Source organism: Ipomoea nil, unplaced genomic scaffold (genome assembly GCF_001879475.1).
Source record: "Ipomoea nil cultivar Tokyo-kokei standard unplaced genomic scaffold, Asagao_1.1 scaffold0805, whole genome shotgun sequence".
NCBI lineage: Eukaryota > Viridiplantae > Streptophyta > Magnoliopsida > Solanales > Convolvulaceae > Ipomoea > Ipomoea nil.
This window is the reverse complement of record NW_017617233.1, coordinates 2,034,932-2,048,348: the sequence shown is the minus strand read 5'-3', so window position 1 is coordinate 2,048,348 and position 13,417 is coordinate 2,034,932. Positions and strand designations below refer to the sequence as shown.

The window sequence follows — 13,417 nt, the reverse complement described above, 5'->3', positions numbered from 1 at the left end:
ATGACTTAATTGGATAAGAATGGTAGTTGAGGACCAAATTGATAATTATGGCATAGTCGAGGGACCATTTTGAGTATTAACTCTAAAATAAATGATGGTCCGGGGCAGGAGAAAAGCATTTGTGGTGTCCTATTTTAACTTTATTTCCCACCCACACAAAAGTCTACACCCCTTCTCCTCTTTTCCTTCCACGTTCCACTATTCCACCATCGCTCTCTCCTCTTCTTTCACATTCAACTCTAATAACCTGAGATTAATGTCTTGAACCCTAGCTAAAACGAGCTTAATTAAGGTTCCATTATCCATATTTCCTGAGATTCCGATACACCCAGTCAAACCAAAGGTACCATCCCATCAACTCCCCCACTACCCACTCAGGTGGGGGAGGAGAAAAACAAAGAAACAAAGAGAAAGAGAAAGCAGTAATGGCAGTACTGAGAGTGCAGGCTGCAGAACAGGACGAAGAGGGAGCTGTCGGTTGTTAGTGGAGCTAAGTCTCATCTTTCTCATCACTCACTGTAAGTACCTCCACTCCTCCATTATTCATTCATTCATTTATTCTTCCTTTTATTGCCGGTTGGTTTCTTGGAGGGGTTTTGATGCCTCTAAAGGAGACCAAAAACAATTACCACTCTAATCTCCTTTTCTAATCTAGCTTAGGTTAGCTCATGTTTCTTGATTAAAGCCTAAAAACCATGTAGTCATCTGGGCCATCGTTTCTTGCTTACGTAAGGATGAGTAGTTGAAGTTTTAAGGAAATGGGTTTGTGGGTTCACCACTAATCTCCACTTCAGAAGAGAAAAAGGAATTGGCCTGTCAATTGAAGCATGTGTTCTATCTCAACGAAAAGCCTAAGCTGATAGTTGGATTGTACATTAATGGCTATATGTTCATCTGCTCTTCTGCAGATCTATTACTAGTATATAAATGTATTATAATATGATGTTGATGCTAACCTAGACTAGCAGAAGCTGAATTCAAGAGCAAAAGGGTTATACATACCTGATTTAGCATCAATGGAGTCCAGAAGCAAAGAGAAGTTTGAGGGGATTCCACCTTCAAGAATCAACCTGCAGGCCCAAGAATCATCATCCCAGCAAACCCTAGATTCCCAGAGGGAAAAAGAATTAGAGCATCATCATATGCATGAAGGTCCTTCAAACCCAGATCCAGATCCACCATCCTTACTAAACAACAAAGCCACAACCCAGCAAGTATTATTGCCTCAAAGATTTGCTGATACAAGTCATACAACCACCTTAATTCGCTACCGAGAATGCCTGAAGAACCATGCCGCCAGCACCGGCGGCCATGTAGTGGACGGCTGCGGAGAATTCATGCCCGGCGGCAAAGAGGGCACCCCAGAATCCTTAAAATGTGCAGCTTGCAATTGTCACCGCAACTTCCACCGCAAAGGAATCACCTTTCAGACGCAAAACCCACCAATGCTGCCACCCCAGCATTACAGGGGGGCCGCCCCACCGCCGCCGCCGGTCAGAGCTCCGGCAGAATCATCAAGTGAAGATCTCAATGCCGGTGGTGGGCAAGGGCTAATGCAAGTGCCCTCATCAAAGAAAAGGTTTAGAACAAAGTTCACCCAGCAGCAGAAACAACAAATGCATGAATTTGCAGAGAAAATAGGGTGGAGAATCCAGAAGCAAGATGATGAAGAAGTGCACAAGTTTTGCAGTGAAGTGGGTGTGAAGAGACAAGTGTTCAAGGTCTGGATGCACAACAGTAAACAAGCTGAGAAGAAGAAACAAATGTAAGCAAATGACACAGGTGATTTTTAACATCTCAGATCATAGTTATATTGTGCATAATAATAGCTAGTAGTACATAGAGGGAAAGCTAGTTCATATAACCATTTTTTGATACATTATATATATATTCCCAACTTTATGCAGATATGAATATATGAATGCTCATTTAATTTTATTAATGGCCCTTCTATTGATTTACTATCTGAGAGTGTTACTACTGAGCTATACATTGCACCCCTTAGCTTCTAAATGCTTGCTATAAAGTTATGAAAGGATGATTCCTCGTTTTGAACACATTTCTTTTCTAAAAATTTATGAAATTTTTCAAAATTGTTTCGGAACTATATTTTGTAATTACAAATATTTGAAAATCCATTTCTTGAAAAAAAAATTGCATTAGAACACTTAAAGCCACTTTGAATAGTGAAAAAAAAAAAAAAAAAAAAAAAAAAAAAAAAAAAAAAAAGAAAGAAATTGAGAATAAACTCAATTTAAATTCTAATAAAATAAAAATTACTTGAAATCAATTCATTGTTTGGTCTATGAAACATAAGTTGTTAAAAACTCAAATATCTCTAAATAATAAGGGGATGTGACAATAATATATTCATATTGTATGTTTTCTCTAAAAAAAAAAAAAAAACAAAAAAGTATAGGAGAGCATGATTCTTTATGTCAGAAATTATGAATTTAATTCTTATTAAAATTTTCTTGGTTAACTCATCGTACATGGCTTTCTTAGTGTATATTCATATGCAATTTACGAGTTATTATATAAAAACAAAATTTATCTAATTTACATTATCAAATAGTAACTGTAAATTTCTCTCATTAACAAAAAATAATAAAATAACTAAGACTAAAGTACAATTCATTCTTTTCATAGAATAAATTCTCCATTAATTACATAAAATAAAATTATTTTTCCTCAAATTTTAAGAATAAAAATATTCGCAATAACTTTTTCTTTCAAACCAAACATGCCATTATTTCTTTTTTTTTTCCCTGGTCATATTTTTATTTTTAAAAAAAAATGTTACCCTATAATAATAATCACTCATTGATATGACAAAATAATAAATATTAATTTTATTTATTTATTTTAATTTTTTTTAATCTTTATGGGGTATAACATGGTCCTATTTTCATATCCCCACGTACCTTTTTTATTTCCAAATTTTTGTGTTTTGTCATTTTAGCATGTGCAATAACTGATTGTGAACAAAGACGAGCAAAAAATATCATTTTAACATAGTGTATGTAAAAAATAAATAAATAAAATTAGAATACATAATGTAATAAAAAAAAATACATATAATATTACATGGCTAAAGATTTCTTGGAAACACAACTGAAAGGAACACCCATGCAATTAAATACTATAGCTTTATAGGTTTATAGGAGGTAGTTAAAAGGTTTTGCTTTACAGTGAGGATATTTTGGCAACGTACGATTCAGCTATCTACTCCCTTCTAATGTACTCCAGTAATTAACAACCTTGGTACAGACATCAGACATGGACGCTGTAATGTTAAATTTCCATTGCGAATTGAAGATATGCCATAAATTCCTCTAACTACGAGACTGGTACAAAATTAAACCTCTAACTTCAAAGTAGGAAAAACTCGTCTTTCTAAAAATAAATAAATTATTCAAGTTTTACCGATGAACTATATCTTGAATCTTATAAATTCATCCGAATCTCATAAATTCATCCGGACTTATGAAAAAATAAATAGAGCCGCCTTAATTTCAATTTCACACCAAATTGGTAAAACTTATATCCAAATTGTTCATGATGAGATTCAAATTGAACTCCCACCCTATTGCTAAAAGTATTTCTAAAAGTGCAAACACCCATCCACTAGACCACTATCCTCAGACAAGTATGAAAAACTTTAACTCCTCTCAAAAGAACAGCTGACGACAGAATATGATTTTTTGGACAAAAATTACAAATTGAATTTTTTTCAACACACTTTAGGTCAAATCAGTAACACAAGATCTTTCTAGTATAATACATATTATTACACATAAATGAAAATTACTCAATTCACACCTTAAAATAATGACGGCTAATTTCTTGTCATAAAAAAAAAAAAAAAAAAAAAAAAAAAACTAACCCCTCCTTTCAAACCCCCCACACCCCCCCCCCCCCCCCCCCTCACACACACACACACACATATATATATATATGAGCTCAGTTTCAAAATTAAACCTTCCATTCAATTATTGTATTCAATACAAGAGTTACTTAATCAAGATTGGAAGCAAGTGCTATAAGCTAAGCCTCACTGGGGCCGTGTACAATATAATTATATTTGTACAAACCATGCAAGAAGTTTGTCATTTTGTATGTAGACATGATATATATATATATATATAGCCATAACTTCTAAAATGGGGGCACGTACTAGACTGTGAGGCAACTATAGATTGAGCCAATTAACATGAATTGGTTTCTTGGTATATTATACAACACCATTCTGTAAATATTTCACCTACTGTCAGAATAAACTATGGGGTAGAAGACAAGGTTGTTGAATATATAGTCAAGTAAAGATTGCGGCTGGCAACCCAACCACTACGAAAGCATCCTTGTCGATGGACTTGCTAATAAGTCATGTTTCTCCACTCAAAAAAGCCTTAGACACCGGGATAATCAAATATCTTGACAGGTCACTGGTGGACCAAACAGTTTTATACAAGTCAAAATATGTCTCGCTTAATTGTCTGGGGGGGTTTAACGTTGCATTGCCTTTTTGGAGTTCTACTACATGTACTGACAGGTTCTGGTAAGCTATTTTTAGAGCTTATTTTTTCATGTAAATTCCAATACAAGTGTCTAAATCAAGATTTTATGTAGAGTAAAAATTAGGAATATAAAGAAAAGTACACATAGATGAGGAAGGAAATCGGATGTACTCAGGGATGTGCACTACATAAATCGTAGTATGACCCTAACTAGTAAAAGACCATAAACCAACTTAAGTTGCTTATAATTAACTGGCTCAAATCAAAAAGGCCAATAAACTGCTCCTATCAAGAGTTGAACTTGATATCTTATGGTTAAGAAAGTAAGAGCCAAAACTGCTAAGAACCTAGTGGATTTAGACATGCAACAGTCAAAGCTGGGCATATGCTCCTCAACTTGGGGAAAGAAATAAATAAATACATTCATATACAAATATATATATAAGATAAATGAAGAGATCAGTTTTAATTTGTTAAATTATTACCTGAACCAGCAAGCTGCAGTGAAGTAGGGACCCAAGACCCAACTCTAGTTCTCTTGTGAGGTTTGAGGTTGAACAACCTTGTTCTTGTTGAATGCAGTGTTGGAAGATCTTAAACAAAATTTGAGTGCAGCTTCTGTATTTGGTAGTAGTATAGTACTGTTAGCTATGCAGTCTATGTAACATATATGACATTTTCAGCTGGAATAAGAACACTAATTTATGGTCCTAATTATGAAGACACTTTCAAGATGAAAGGAAGTATCAAGCATAGTAGATCTTAGAAACTAGGAAACCATGAAAATTTGTTCTATTAACCAAAGGACATCATGCTAGACAAAGAACAGTAATATATATAGTACAGCATATGATGTAATTAACTTGTTATGATTTAAGAGGGGGCAGATTCTCTCATCTTTGCTCCAAGTTCACCAGTAGCTTGTGAAGCTCTCTCTTTGGCTTGTTCATATTTCTCCTTGGCTTGTTCAGTCATGGTATCCTGGGCAGATGCACAAGTTTCATAAACCTCTGATTTGGCATGCTGGTATCTTTTAAAGGCTTCTGATTTTTCATCTGCAGCCTTATCTGAACCCAGTTTTATTGCTTGTTTGGCTTTGCCAGATGCTTTATCTTTCATGTCCCCAGCCTGATTCATAATGTCTGAAGCATCGGTGGATACGTTTGAAGCCATGTCTATTCCTTGTTCTGCTTTCTCGGAGCAAAAGGCAGAGGCATCAAAAGCTTTATCCTTCACTTTTGCCTTCAAACCACCAGCCATGCCCGAAACAATGTTTTTGAAGCCTAATAGTTTTTCAGATGCCATATCTCCCATCTCATTAGCTTTTCCAGAAGCATATCTTAGTGTTTCTGCAAAAAAATGAAAATCTCATCAGAAATGGTCTAGTCTAGGGCAATAAACATTAATGATGAGAGGATAGTGAATTGAAACTCGATCTATCACTTTAAGCAGTAGGAAAGGAATTACTGCACCTGCACTGTGAACCAATCTCTGCGCTCCATCTTCTTCAGTCTCCTGATTTAAACCAAATCAATCAGCTTCAAAGCACAATCCATAAATTAGTTAAGATAATCAAAATTAACATCACATATTAAGACGAATTCAAAACACAAATATTTCTATGCCTTGCCTTTATGCTATTAATCATATAACGTGTGCAGAATCAGAGTATTAGATACAGGACTTTCACTATTTCGAAAGATCATTGCATGCACTATTGATTATATGATACATGACACTAATATACATACAGTAATACTTAACCAATTACGAGGCAAATTTGGGCAAAATTTTCTGAAATTAATTCAAAATTTTAAATTTTACCGCCATATATAGCAGGTCAAAATAATAATAATAAAATAAATAAATAATAAAAAACCTTTTACTCCGTATACTGTAATGTAGTAATGTGGAGGTTTACAGTATAAATTTTTTAAAATTAATTTATATAGTTTAAAAATTATACTAATTTAAAAGATTTACGGTGTAAAATTTACAGAAAGATATATGTGATTGATAAAAGGAAGGCTTACTCGAAGAGGTTGGCGATTATGGCCTGGGAACAGCTGCGCTTGTGAATATTGGGAGGCGTTGATCCCCATATCTGTAGCGGCTGAATTCTGTGTATCCTTAGAACTCCCCGCCGCTCCCTCCTGCGAACACCAGCACAGCACCGCCGCCGCCAGCCAAAGTAACAGCAACTCCGCGTTTCTCTTCTCCATTTCCGGCGATGATTAGAGAACAGAGATTTTTTGAGAGCTCCGGGGAACGGATTGAGGGAAATATAACAGTGGTTAGAGCGAGGGGATAGGGGACAGGGGGAATGAAAACCGCCATGCAGTGAGTGAGAAACGTGGCGGCGTTTTAGGAGGTGCGTTGGGCCTTTGGACACGCGGCCGTGTTTTAGGCGGCATGTCAAACAAAGGCTTTTGGCCTTTGGACAGGTAACAACTGTGAGACTGTGATGCAGGTAGTTTGCGATCATCATCCATTCATCTATAAGGGAATATATATGGTCCGAGCTTAACACAATTGTTCAGTATGCAGTATTTGAGAGAAGAGATCAAGGTTCGAATTTTGACGGTGGTGGTGTTGAAATTATGTTGTTCGAATTTTGACGGTGGTGGTGTTGAAATTATGTTTAAAGTAGATAAATTTGAGTCATAGTGTTGAAATTATGTTTAAAGTAGATAAATTCGAGTCATTGTGCTCTACCAGACCAGGGTGTAAAGTATTAAGAATTCACCCTTTAGAGAGAAGAATGGGTTGTCTCGATTTGGATCAATCAGTTATGGATAATCTAAACTTTTCAATTTTTATTGACTAAGATCACAAAATGAAATTCACCTTTCGGTCAATGCACTCTCTTGAATAGTGATTGTTTCTTCTAATCATACCAAATTGTTAAATAAATTATTAACTCTTTTTCAAAGAATTCAAAATCGTGCAGTTATTATTACTAATAAAATGTATACAATATAGGGTTTCAAACACAAAACTGAAACGTTTTGAATCCTAAAAGTATATACTCACATGAAGTATCGAGTAATGTACTTTGGATTCTACTTTTACATAGTTATGCCTGATGAGATGATAAGAATAACTCTGCAAGAGATCTCTATAGTTTGATAAAAAATTTGGCAGCTAATTGGTGCAGAAAGCAGGCTCTCCACCTTCAGCTGCAAGTTGAATGCGCTGCTGATGCTCTGCAACTTTGTAGTCCACAATCTCCTTGAAGAGCTGGGGATGCAGGACGCAATCAGGGCTGCCGTAAACGGCCGCCTGCACGCTAGCCATGAGTTTGGCGATCTCTCGGCCGGAAAACCCCTCCGTCCTCCGAGCAGCCTCTCTGATTATATCATCGGATATGTCTTTTACTGTGATTTTTTGTGGTTGCTTATTAAACAAACCTCCTCCCCACTTGGAGTCGTTGCTGCCTTCTTCGCCGGAGAGGTATTTGTTCAGATACAGCTTCAGCAATTTGAAACGCTCTTCCTCCTGGGGAAGAGGGAATTCAATGACTTCATCTATGCGGTCGGTGATGGCACTGTCAAGATCCCCTGGCCTGTTGGTTGCGAGGACAAGAACCACATCCCGGGACTGGTCTCCTGTTCGAAAGAGCATAGCGTTTAAAGCACTCCGCTGAGCTTCACTCATGTGTATGCTGTTTCGCCTGCAGGAAATAAAATAAAATTTTACATATTGTGAATGAAGAACAATTGATATCATAGACCAGAAAGAGGATAGATATATGATGTTTATGAATTCGATTGCATCTTACTCAGACAAATCTTGATAACTAGAAAATTTCATTTTAACACCACCAACTTACTCGCATAAGAAGGCATCAGCCTCGTCAATGAAAAGCAATAAGCCCTTCTTGGATTTTTTGGCCCAGTCAAAAATCTCATGAATTTTAGTCACTGCCTGTGCACCCAATGGTACAACATCTCCTCCAGTCATCATGGCATAATCCAATCCCTGCAGAATTTAGAACCAGTGACTGTTAGAACATGGAGTTCATTTTAACTCCATGAGAGTTCGTTCCCTAGGAAAAAAGAGGTTTAAACAGTCCTATTTTACATCTACTGCAGTAATATTACTTTTATTACTTAGTCCCCTCTCACATTTTGTGTCCAGTTGGAATAAAGTAGGATGACTCGGTTTTCAAAAAAAAAGTAGGATGACTCAAGTTAATTACAATTCATTTTTCATAATAGCTGAACACAAGAAAAAATTATATATTCAGAAACTATGTAAAAAGTTATAATAAACACATAAAGTTCAATTTAAAAACTACTCCATATAAGTAAACATTGAAGTAAATAAGAAAACAAAGAACAGTTTGTTTGACATTCAAATACTAAACATGACAAGTAAAGTGGATAGAGGAAGTATTTAACATTTTTCTTTAACTTTTAATTAGTCCACAAATAGAAGATGGTATATTTGTTACAAATTTGAACCCACAAATTCTTACTCTGGCATCAAAAAGTATTTCCATGCTAATGCATTGCAGGAAAATTAATTGCCAAGACAATAAAAAATAAAGGATGGTTAATCCATACCGATTTTCTGGCTATTTCCCTGGCAACCATTGTTTTACCAGTGCCAGGAGGCCCATAAAATAGCATATTTCGAAATGGTGCCTGATGAGATTTGGTGTTAGCTGTAGCCCTTGCAAGGTGTTCTATTCTCCTTTGCAATGAGGGGTGCAAGACAATATTATTGAAAGTAGATTTACTTTGTGAAGATGCTGCTGCCTCAGCAGCTGTACCAGATCTGAATGCTCTAGTTGCAACTTGTGAAATCTTCTCTGACCAAGGAAATTTTTTCATTGATGATTCACGAATGAGAGATGGCTGTCCAAGAATCCTATTAATGTATCCCCATGTAACTCTGGCCCCTTCCCTGAATGAACATTTGAGCACACAGAATTAAGGAAATTACAGGACACATTCCTTCAAGTTTTCTTGATGATTGATGTTGATAGGATTATAGGAATGAAGCCACTTAGTTTTGCCAAAATGAGGTCAGAATTAAAGGATAACATTTTGTACTGTGAGGAGAATGTGCCTTTTAGGAATTTGTCTTGGCTTACATAACAAAAAAGAGGTTGCATTGATTATTTCACTGACCTGGTGGTATAAACTCCAGCAGCTAATGCAGTAGCTCCACCCACAGCCATAATCAACTTACTCCTATCAGTCAATAAAATACGGAATCCCTCTGCAAATTGTTGTTAAAAAATAACTGAATGAAATTGTAGAACAATGCAGGCAATTAAAATCAGAAAGAGAAGAAATAAATAGATTCTTTATATAAAGAAAAATCATGATTTTTCAAATAGCAAACTAGAAATATGAAAACCATGTCGATTATAGTCCCCATTTAAAACCAACAAACAATCCAGTCCTTGCCCTTGCCAGCACAAGGCAAGTTCAAATGACACTGCTAAATTGTATCAATAGTTTCTGTTGATGAGATTGTGCATATACGGACATATGGGCAAAGATCATGTAGTAAACAATACACACCACATTTCTTGAGTACCTTCAACATGAGTGAAAGTCGTATTTATTGCAGCAAGCCACTTCTCTTTTTCGCTATTTATTTTCTCAACTAGCATCCGCCTGTTATGATCTTCAGTCAATTTAGCCTCATGAGCTCGGCCTTCAGCCTCAGCCATGGCCTTGACTCTTATAGTTTCTCGCTCTATTTCAGCTCTCTCTTTCTCTGTTTGCCGTTGCTGAGCTTGGATCTGTTCTTCAGTTGCTCGTCTTGATTGTTCTTTTCGTATGGATGACTCCTCTTGCATCTTAACCAATTCGGCATTGTGACGTCTTTGAGCCTCATGATCTGTCTGTAATAGTGGTAAATGATGTATTGAACAATCAATCACGGAAAAGCTTTTAAGCAATAATGAATCAAAAGCTTCCCTTCTAAATCGAATTTAACTGATTATAACCAATGCTTGATAAACAAGTCTAAATTTCCGAATATGACGAAGGTTGTGCTACTCCAGTGAAACATATTTTGAATACAATAAACTCTACACTTGTCAGGAAACTAAATTAGTTACCCTCCAAAGATTCGCCTCAACTCTTCAATTGCATGACTCTAGAAAAAGATTTAGAAAAGAAGCTGAGAATCACACCTGCATTCTTTTCCTAGCCAACTCATCTTCATATCTCAGCATTTGTGCCTTTGCTTGTGCTTGCTGTTGGTAAAGCTCCCGCTGATTTTCTCCCCATTTTTGCTGCTTCTCCTACATAAGAAAAGAACAAAGAGGATGCAATCAATGCAACTAGACTAATGAAATCAAGTGCACCACATGCTTCATATATCATGTGAAATGAAACCATGTTCAGTAATATACCACATCTTAAGCATGCCCTTGAACTTCAATCAAAAAAAAAAATTCAGCATTGAGTGAACATTTACTCTTTCTTCCACTTCACACAGTTTTTATCTTTGCTTTGCTTTGTATATTTCTTTCCATGTTTCTTAGGAGTCTTTATAATGGTTATTTTTATTCATTTTTCTAATAAGAAGTTACTAGTATTTCAGGCCAAAAAAACATATAAAGGGCTAACCAATCAAAATAGAAAATCCAGAAGGAAAGTTCAGCTAAACGAAGAGACTCACAATATCAGCGTGAGCTTGGATAGCCTCAAAATGAGCTTTCTCCGCATCCAATTCAGCGAGACGCGATTTTTCCTGCTTTCTCATTACTTCAAACACCTTGACAAAAAAACAATATCAATATATTAGGTAATAGGTATACGAATCTGTTTAGCATGCAATGAATGTATTATAATTCACCTGTTTGTGATACGGAGAGCTGTTGATTTCCTTGAGGGCTTTCGCGCCCCTTTCTAGAGCTTGGTGATCGAAGCCGCCTCTAGAATCCTCTGCGGGAGCTTTGGAATCCGAAGCAGGAGAATCGGCGGCCGGAGAAGGTGGAGGAGGAGGAGAGGGTGAGGAAGAGAAAGGGTAGAAGCGAAACGGAAAATCAGCGTACGCGCGGTTCGACAGATTGGAGCTTGAACTGGCGACCGCCGCGGCAGCGGCGACGGCCGCCATAGAAGATAGCCTTGAAGCTGCCATTTCTCATCAATCAAAATCCTCGCTGGCAGTTAGTCCTGGAGGAGCTTCCCTTAAACCCCTTGAACCTGAAACTTCCTCTCCAAGTAGGGTTTACCGAATTAGGGATTCGAGAATCTGGGCGGGTCGGTCACGGGTCGGGTATCAGTTAATTATTTTACTCTGATTTATGGGCCTACAATAGAGCCTATGAATTCATCTCATTCAAGCTTTCTATTGGGCTTCAACAAATGATTTTTCTGGGTTTTAATATAATTGAGAACCCATATGGCCCACCTTTACAATCATTATTGTGTGGACATGTATGGACCATATTTTATATACTATAAAATAATGTACATTCAGTACAAAAATAATGTACTTTCAATATAAAAATAATGTACATTATATTTAAGAAATGTACATTATTTGTGTACTGAGTGTACATTCAGTACAAAAATAATGTACATTTAATATATTAAAAATGTACTTTTTGTAATGGTTCATACAATATTGTGTACACCATGGTCCATACGAAAATTTGCCACACTAACTAATATGGTTCAGTCATGGCTTCACAAGCCTTATCTCTCCATTTCGGCAAATTATTTTGTAGACTCGATGCAAAGATAAATAATTTACCTTTTAGTTTCAATCGATTAGCTATAAACGATCTAAGCTGATTTAATTTACATCCTTGGGGTCTTTTGTTCACCGTGAACTTCAACATAGTACACTTTTGGATAGCAATTGTGGGTTCTCTTTCATAAATCAAAGTTTAAGAAATTACAACCTTCGAATATTAATATATACATCAATTGCCTTGCTTAATAGTCCACGGTTGCTATTCGTAGGTATATGGCGCTCTAGGTGAATCATGTTCTATAACCTTAGTCGACAAATAACCTCAAACCAAGAATTAATTACCAATACCCAATCACATCAGATCAATTAGCATAAACAAACGAAAATAATGCAAGCAAGACTTTTTTTTTTTTTGGGTGCAAATTAAATGCAAGCAAGACTTAGATTTAAATGAAAATCCGCTGCTTATTATTAATACTTCAACTTATTATGCGGGGCAGAATTATTAGGATGAGCTAAACGACTATTTATGTTTGTTGTGCCTGGAGAAATGGTCAAAGGTTGTAACAAGCAGCCTCGCCCGTGAGCTGATAATCAAATAAAATCATTACTAAAAAAGTGGGTTAGTTTTAAGTTTGGTGGCATTAAGATACAGACAATGACCAAAGAAACAAGTCAATGGCATAGACACGACCACTTCTATGAAAGCCGACAGCTTGGTTCGTATAATATGTGACGTTCAAATATCTGCACTACCAAGATAAATCGTACGGTTGACGATGATGCAGCCGTTAGTTGCAGTTTTGAGCAGGTCGTACCATATTCCACTCTTCTACCGCGTCCGGAGAAAAAACACACCAATACAAATCTGACTTTGGAAGATTATTAGCAAGAATTTTACACTTTATTATTAGATTTAGAATCTAATACAGTAGGTTAAAGTGTTAAACCTAAGAGAGGTCGGGATTTCGAATCCCCTCTCGTATGGAAAAATCAATATGACCAGCACTTTGTCGCTTAATTAGGCCGGCTCAGTGCAAACGGAGATTAGTCTGAGTATGGTACAGGCTTAAAAGTGTTTTCAATAGTTAGGACATGCTCAAGACACCTCCTGGTCTGACTAAAAAATAAGTGTTAAACCTAAATGCTTGGTGGAATAATTTCACACTTCTTACTGGTTCCAAATTTGATTCGAGGAGGTATGGTATAGGTTGGGCTCTTTGTGTTCA

General features: G+C 36.4%; 3 protein-coding genes across 5 annotated transcripts; 1 reads left to right on the top strand and 2 right to left on the bottom strand.

The window, feature by feature from the left end:
• Positions 1-100: 100 nt before the first annotated feature.
• On the top strand, positions 101-1,964 carry LOC109177528 (zinc-finger homeodomain protein 2). Of its 2 annotated transcripts, none has more exons than XM_019326903.1 (2): positions 101-518; positions 969-1,964. In XM_019326903.1, the coding sequence occupies exon 2, from the start codon at positions 1,017-1,019 to the stop codon at positions 1,767-1,769; it is 753 nt and encodes a 250-aa protein (XP_019182448.1). In that variant the 5' UTR covers positions 101-518; positions 969-1,016; the 3' UTR covers positions 1,770-1,964. The 2 variants fall into 2 exon arrangements, with proteins under 2 accessions (XP_019182448.1, XP_019182449.1); XM_019326904.1 differs by having other exon boundaries at positions 961-1,964.
• Positions 1,965-5,279: 3,315 nt separating this feature from the next.
• LOC109177529 lies at positions 5,280-7,047 on the bottom strand. Of its 2 annotated transcripts, none has more exons than XM_019326906.1 (3): positions 6,551-7,047; positions 5,990-6,029; positions 5,280-5,866 (listed from the first exon to the last, which is right to left on the bottom strand). In XM_019326906.1, exons 1-3 carry the CDS (start codon positions 6,737-6,739, stop codon positions 5,391-5,393), a joined length of 705 nt encoding a protein of 234 aa, XP_019182451.1. In that variant the 5' UTR covers positions 6,740-7,047; the 3' UTR covers positions 5,280-5,390. The 2 variants fall into 2 exon arrangements, with proteins under 2 accessions (XP_019182451.1, XP_019182450.1); XM_019326905.1 differs by having other exon boundaries at positions 5,990-6,032; positions 6,551-7,046.
• Positions 7,048-7,440: 393 nt separating this feature from the next.
• LOC109177944 (ATPase family AAA domain-containing protein 3C-like) lies at positions 7,441-11,704 on the bottom strand. The gene is made up of 8 exons (XM_019327451.1): positions 11,343-11,704; positions 11,166-11,261; positions 10,675-10,785; positions 10,071-10,380; positions 9,656-9,746; positions 9,086-9,428; positions 8,350-8,498; positions 7,441-8,190 (listed from the first exon to the last, which is right to left on the bottom strand). The coding sequence occupies exons 1-8, from the start codon at positions 11,625-11,627 to the stop codon at positions 7,662-7,664; spliced, it is 1,914 nt and encodes a 637-aa protein (XP_019182996.1). The 5' UTR covers positions 11,628-11,704; the 3' UTR covers positions 7,441-7,661.
• Positions 11,705-13,417: the final 1,713 nt, after the last annotated feature.

Excerpts from the sequence above, each read along its gene's own strand:
- LOC109177528 (XM_019326903.1), top strand. The coding sequence starts at position 1,017 with ATGGAGTCCAGAAGCAAAGAGAAGTTTGAGGGGATTCCACCTTCAAGA.
- LOC109177529 (XM_019326905.1), bottom strand. The coding sequence starts at position 6,739 with ATGGAGAAGAGAAACGCGGAGTTGCTGTTACTTTGGCTGGCGGCGGCG. Across the intron at positions 6,033-6,550 it reads ATAATCGCCAACCTCTTCGA|GAGACTGAAGAAGATGGAGC; the intron begins GTAAGCCTTCCT and ends GGTTTAAATCAG. Across the intron at positions 5,867-5,989 it reads GAGATTGGTTCACAGTGCAG|AAACACTAAGATATGCTTCT; the intron begins GTGCAGTAATTC and ends ATTTTTTTGCAG.
- LOC109177944 (XM_019327451.1), bottom strand. The coding sequence starts at position 11,627 with ATGGCAGCTTCAAGGCTATCTTCTATGGCGGCCGTCGCCGCTGCCGCG. Across the intron at positions 9,747-10,070 it reads GACTTTCACTCATGTTGAAG|AGGGATTCCGTATTTTATTG; the intron begins GTACTCAAGAAA and ends AACAATTTGCAG. Across the intron at positions 8,499-9,085 it reads GGGAAATAGCCAGAAAATCG|GGATTGGATTATGCCATGAT; the intron begins GTATGGATTAAC and ends TAAATTCTGCAG.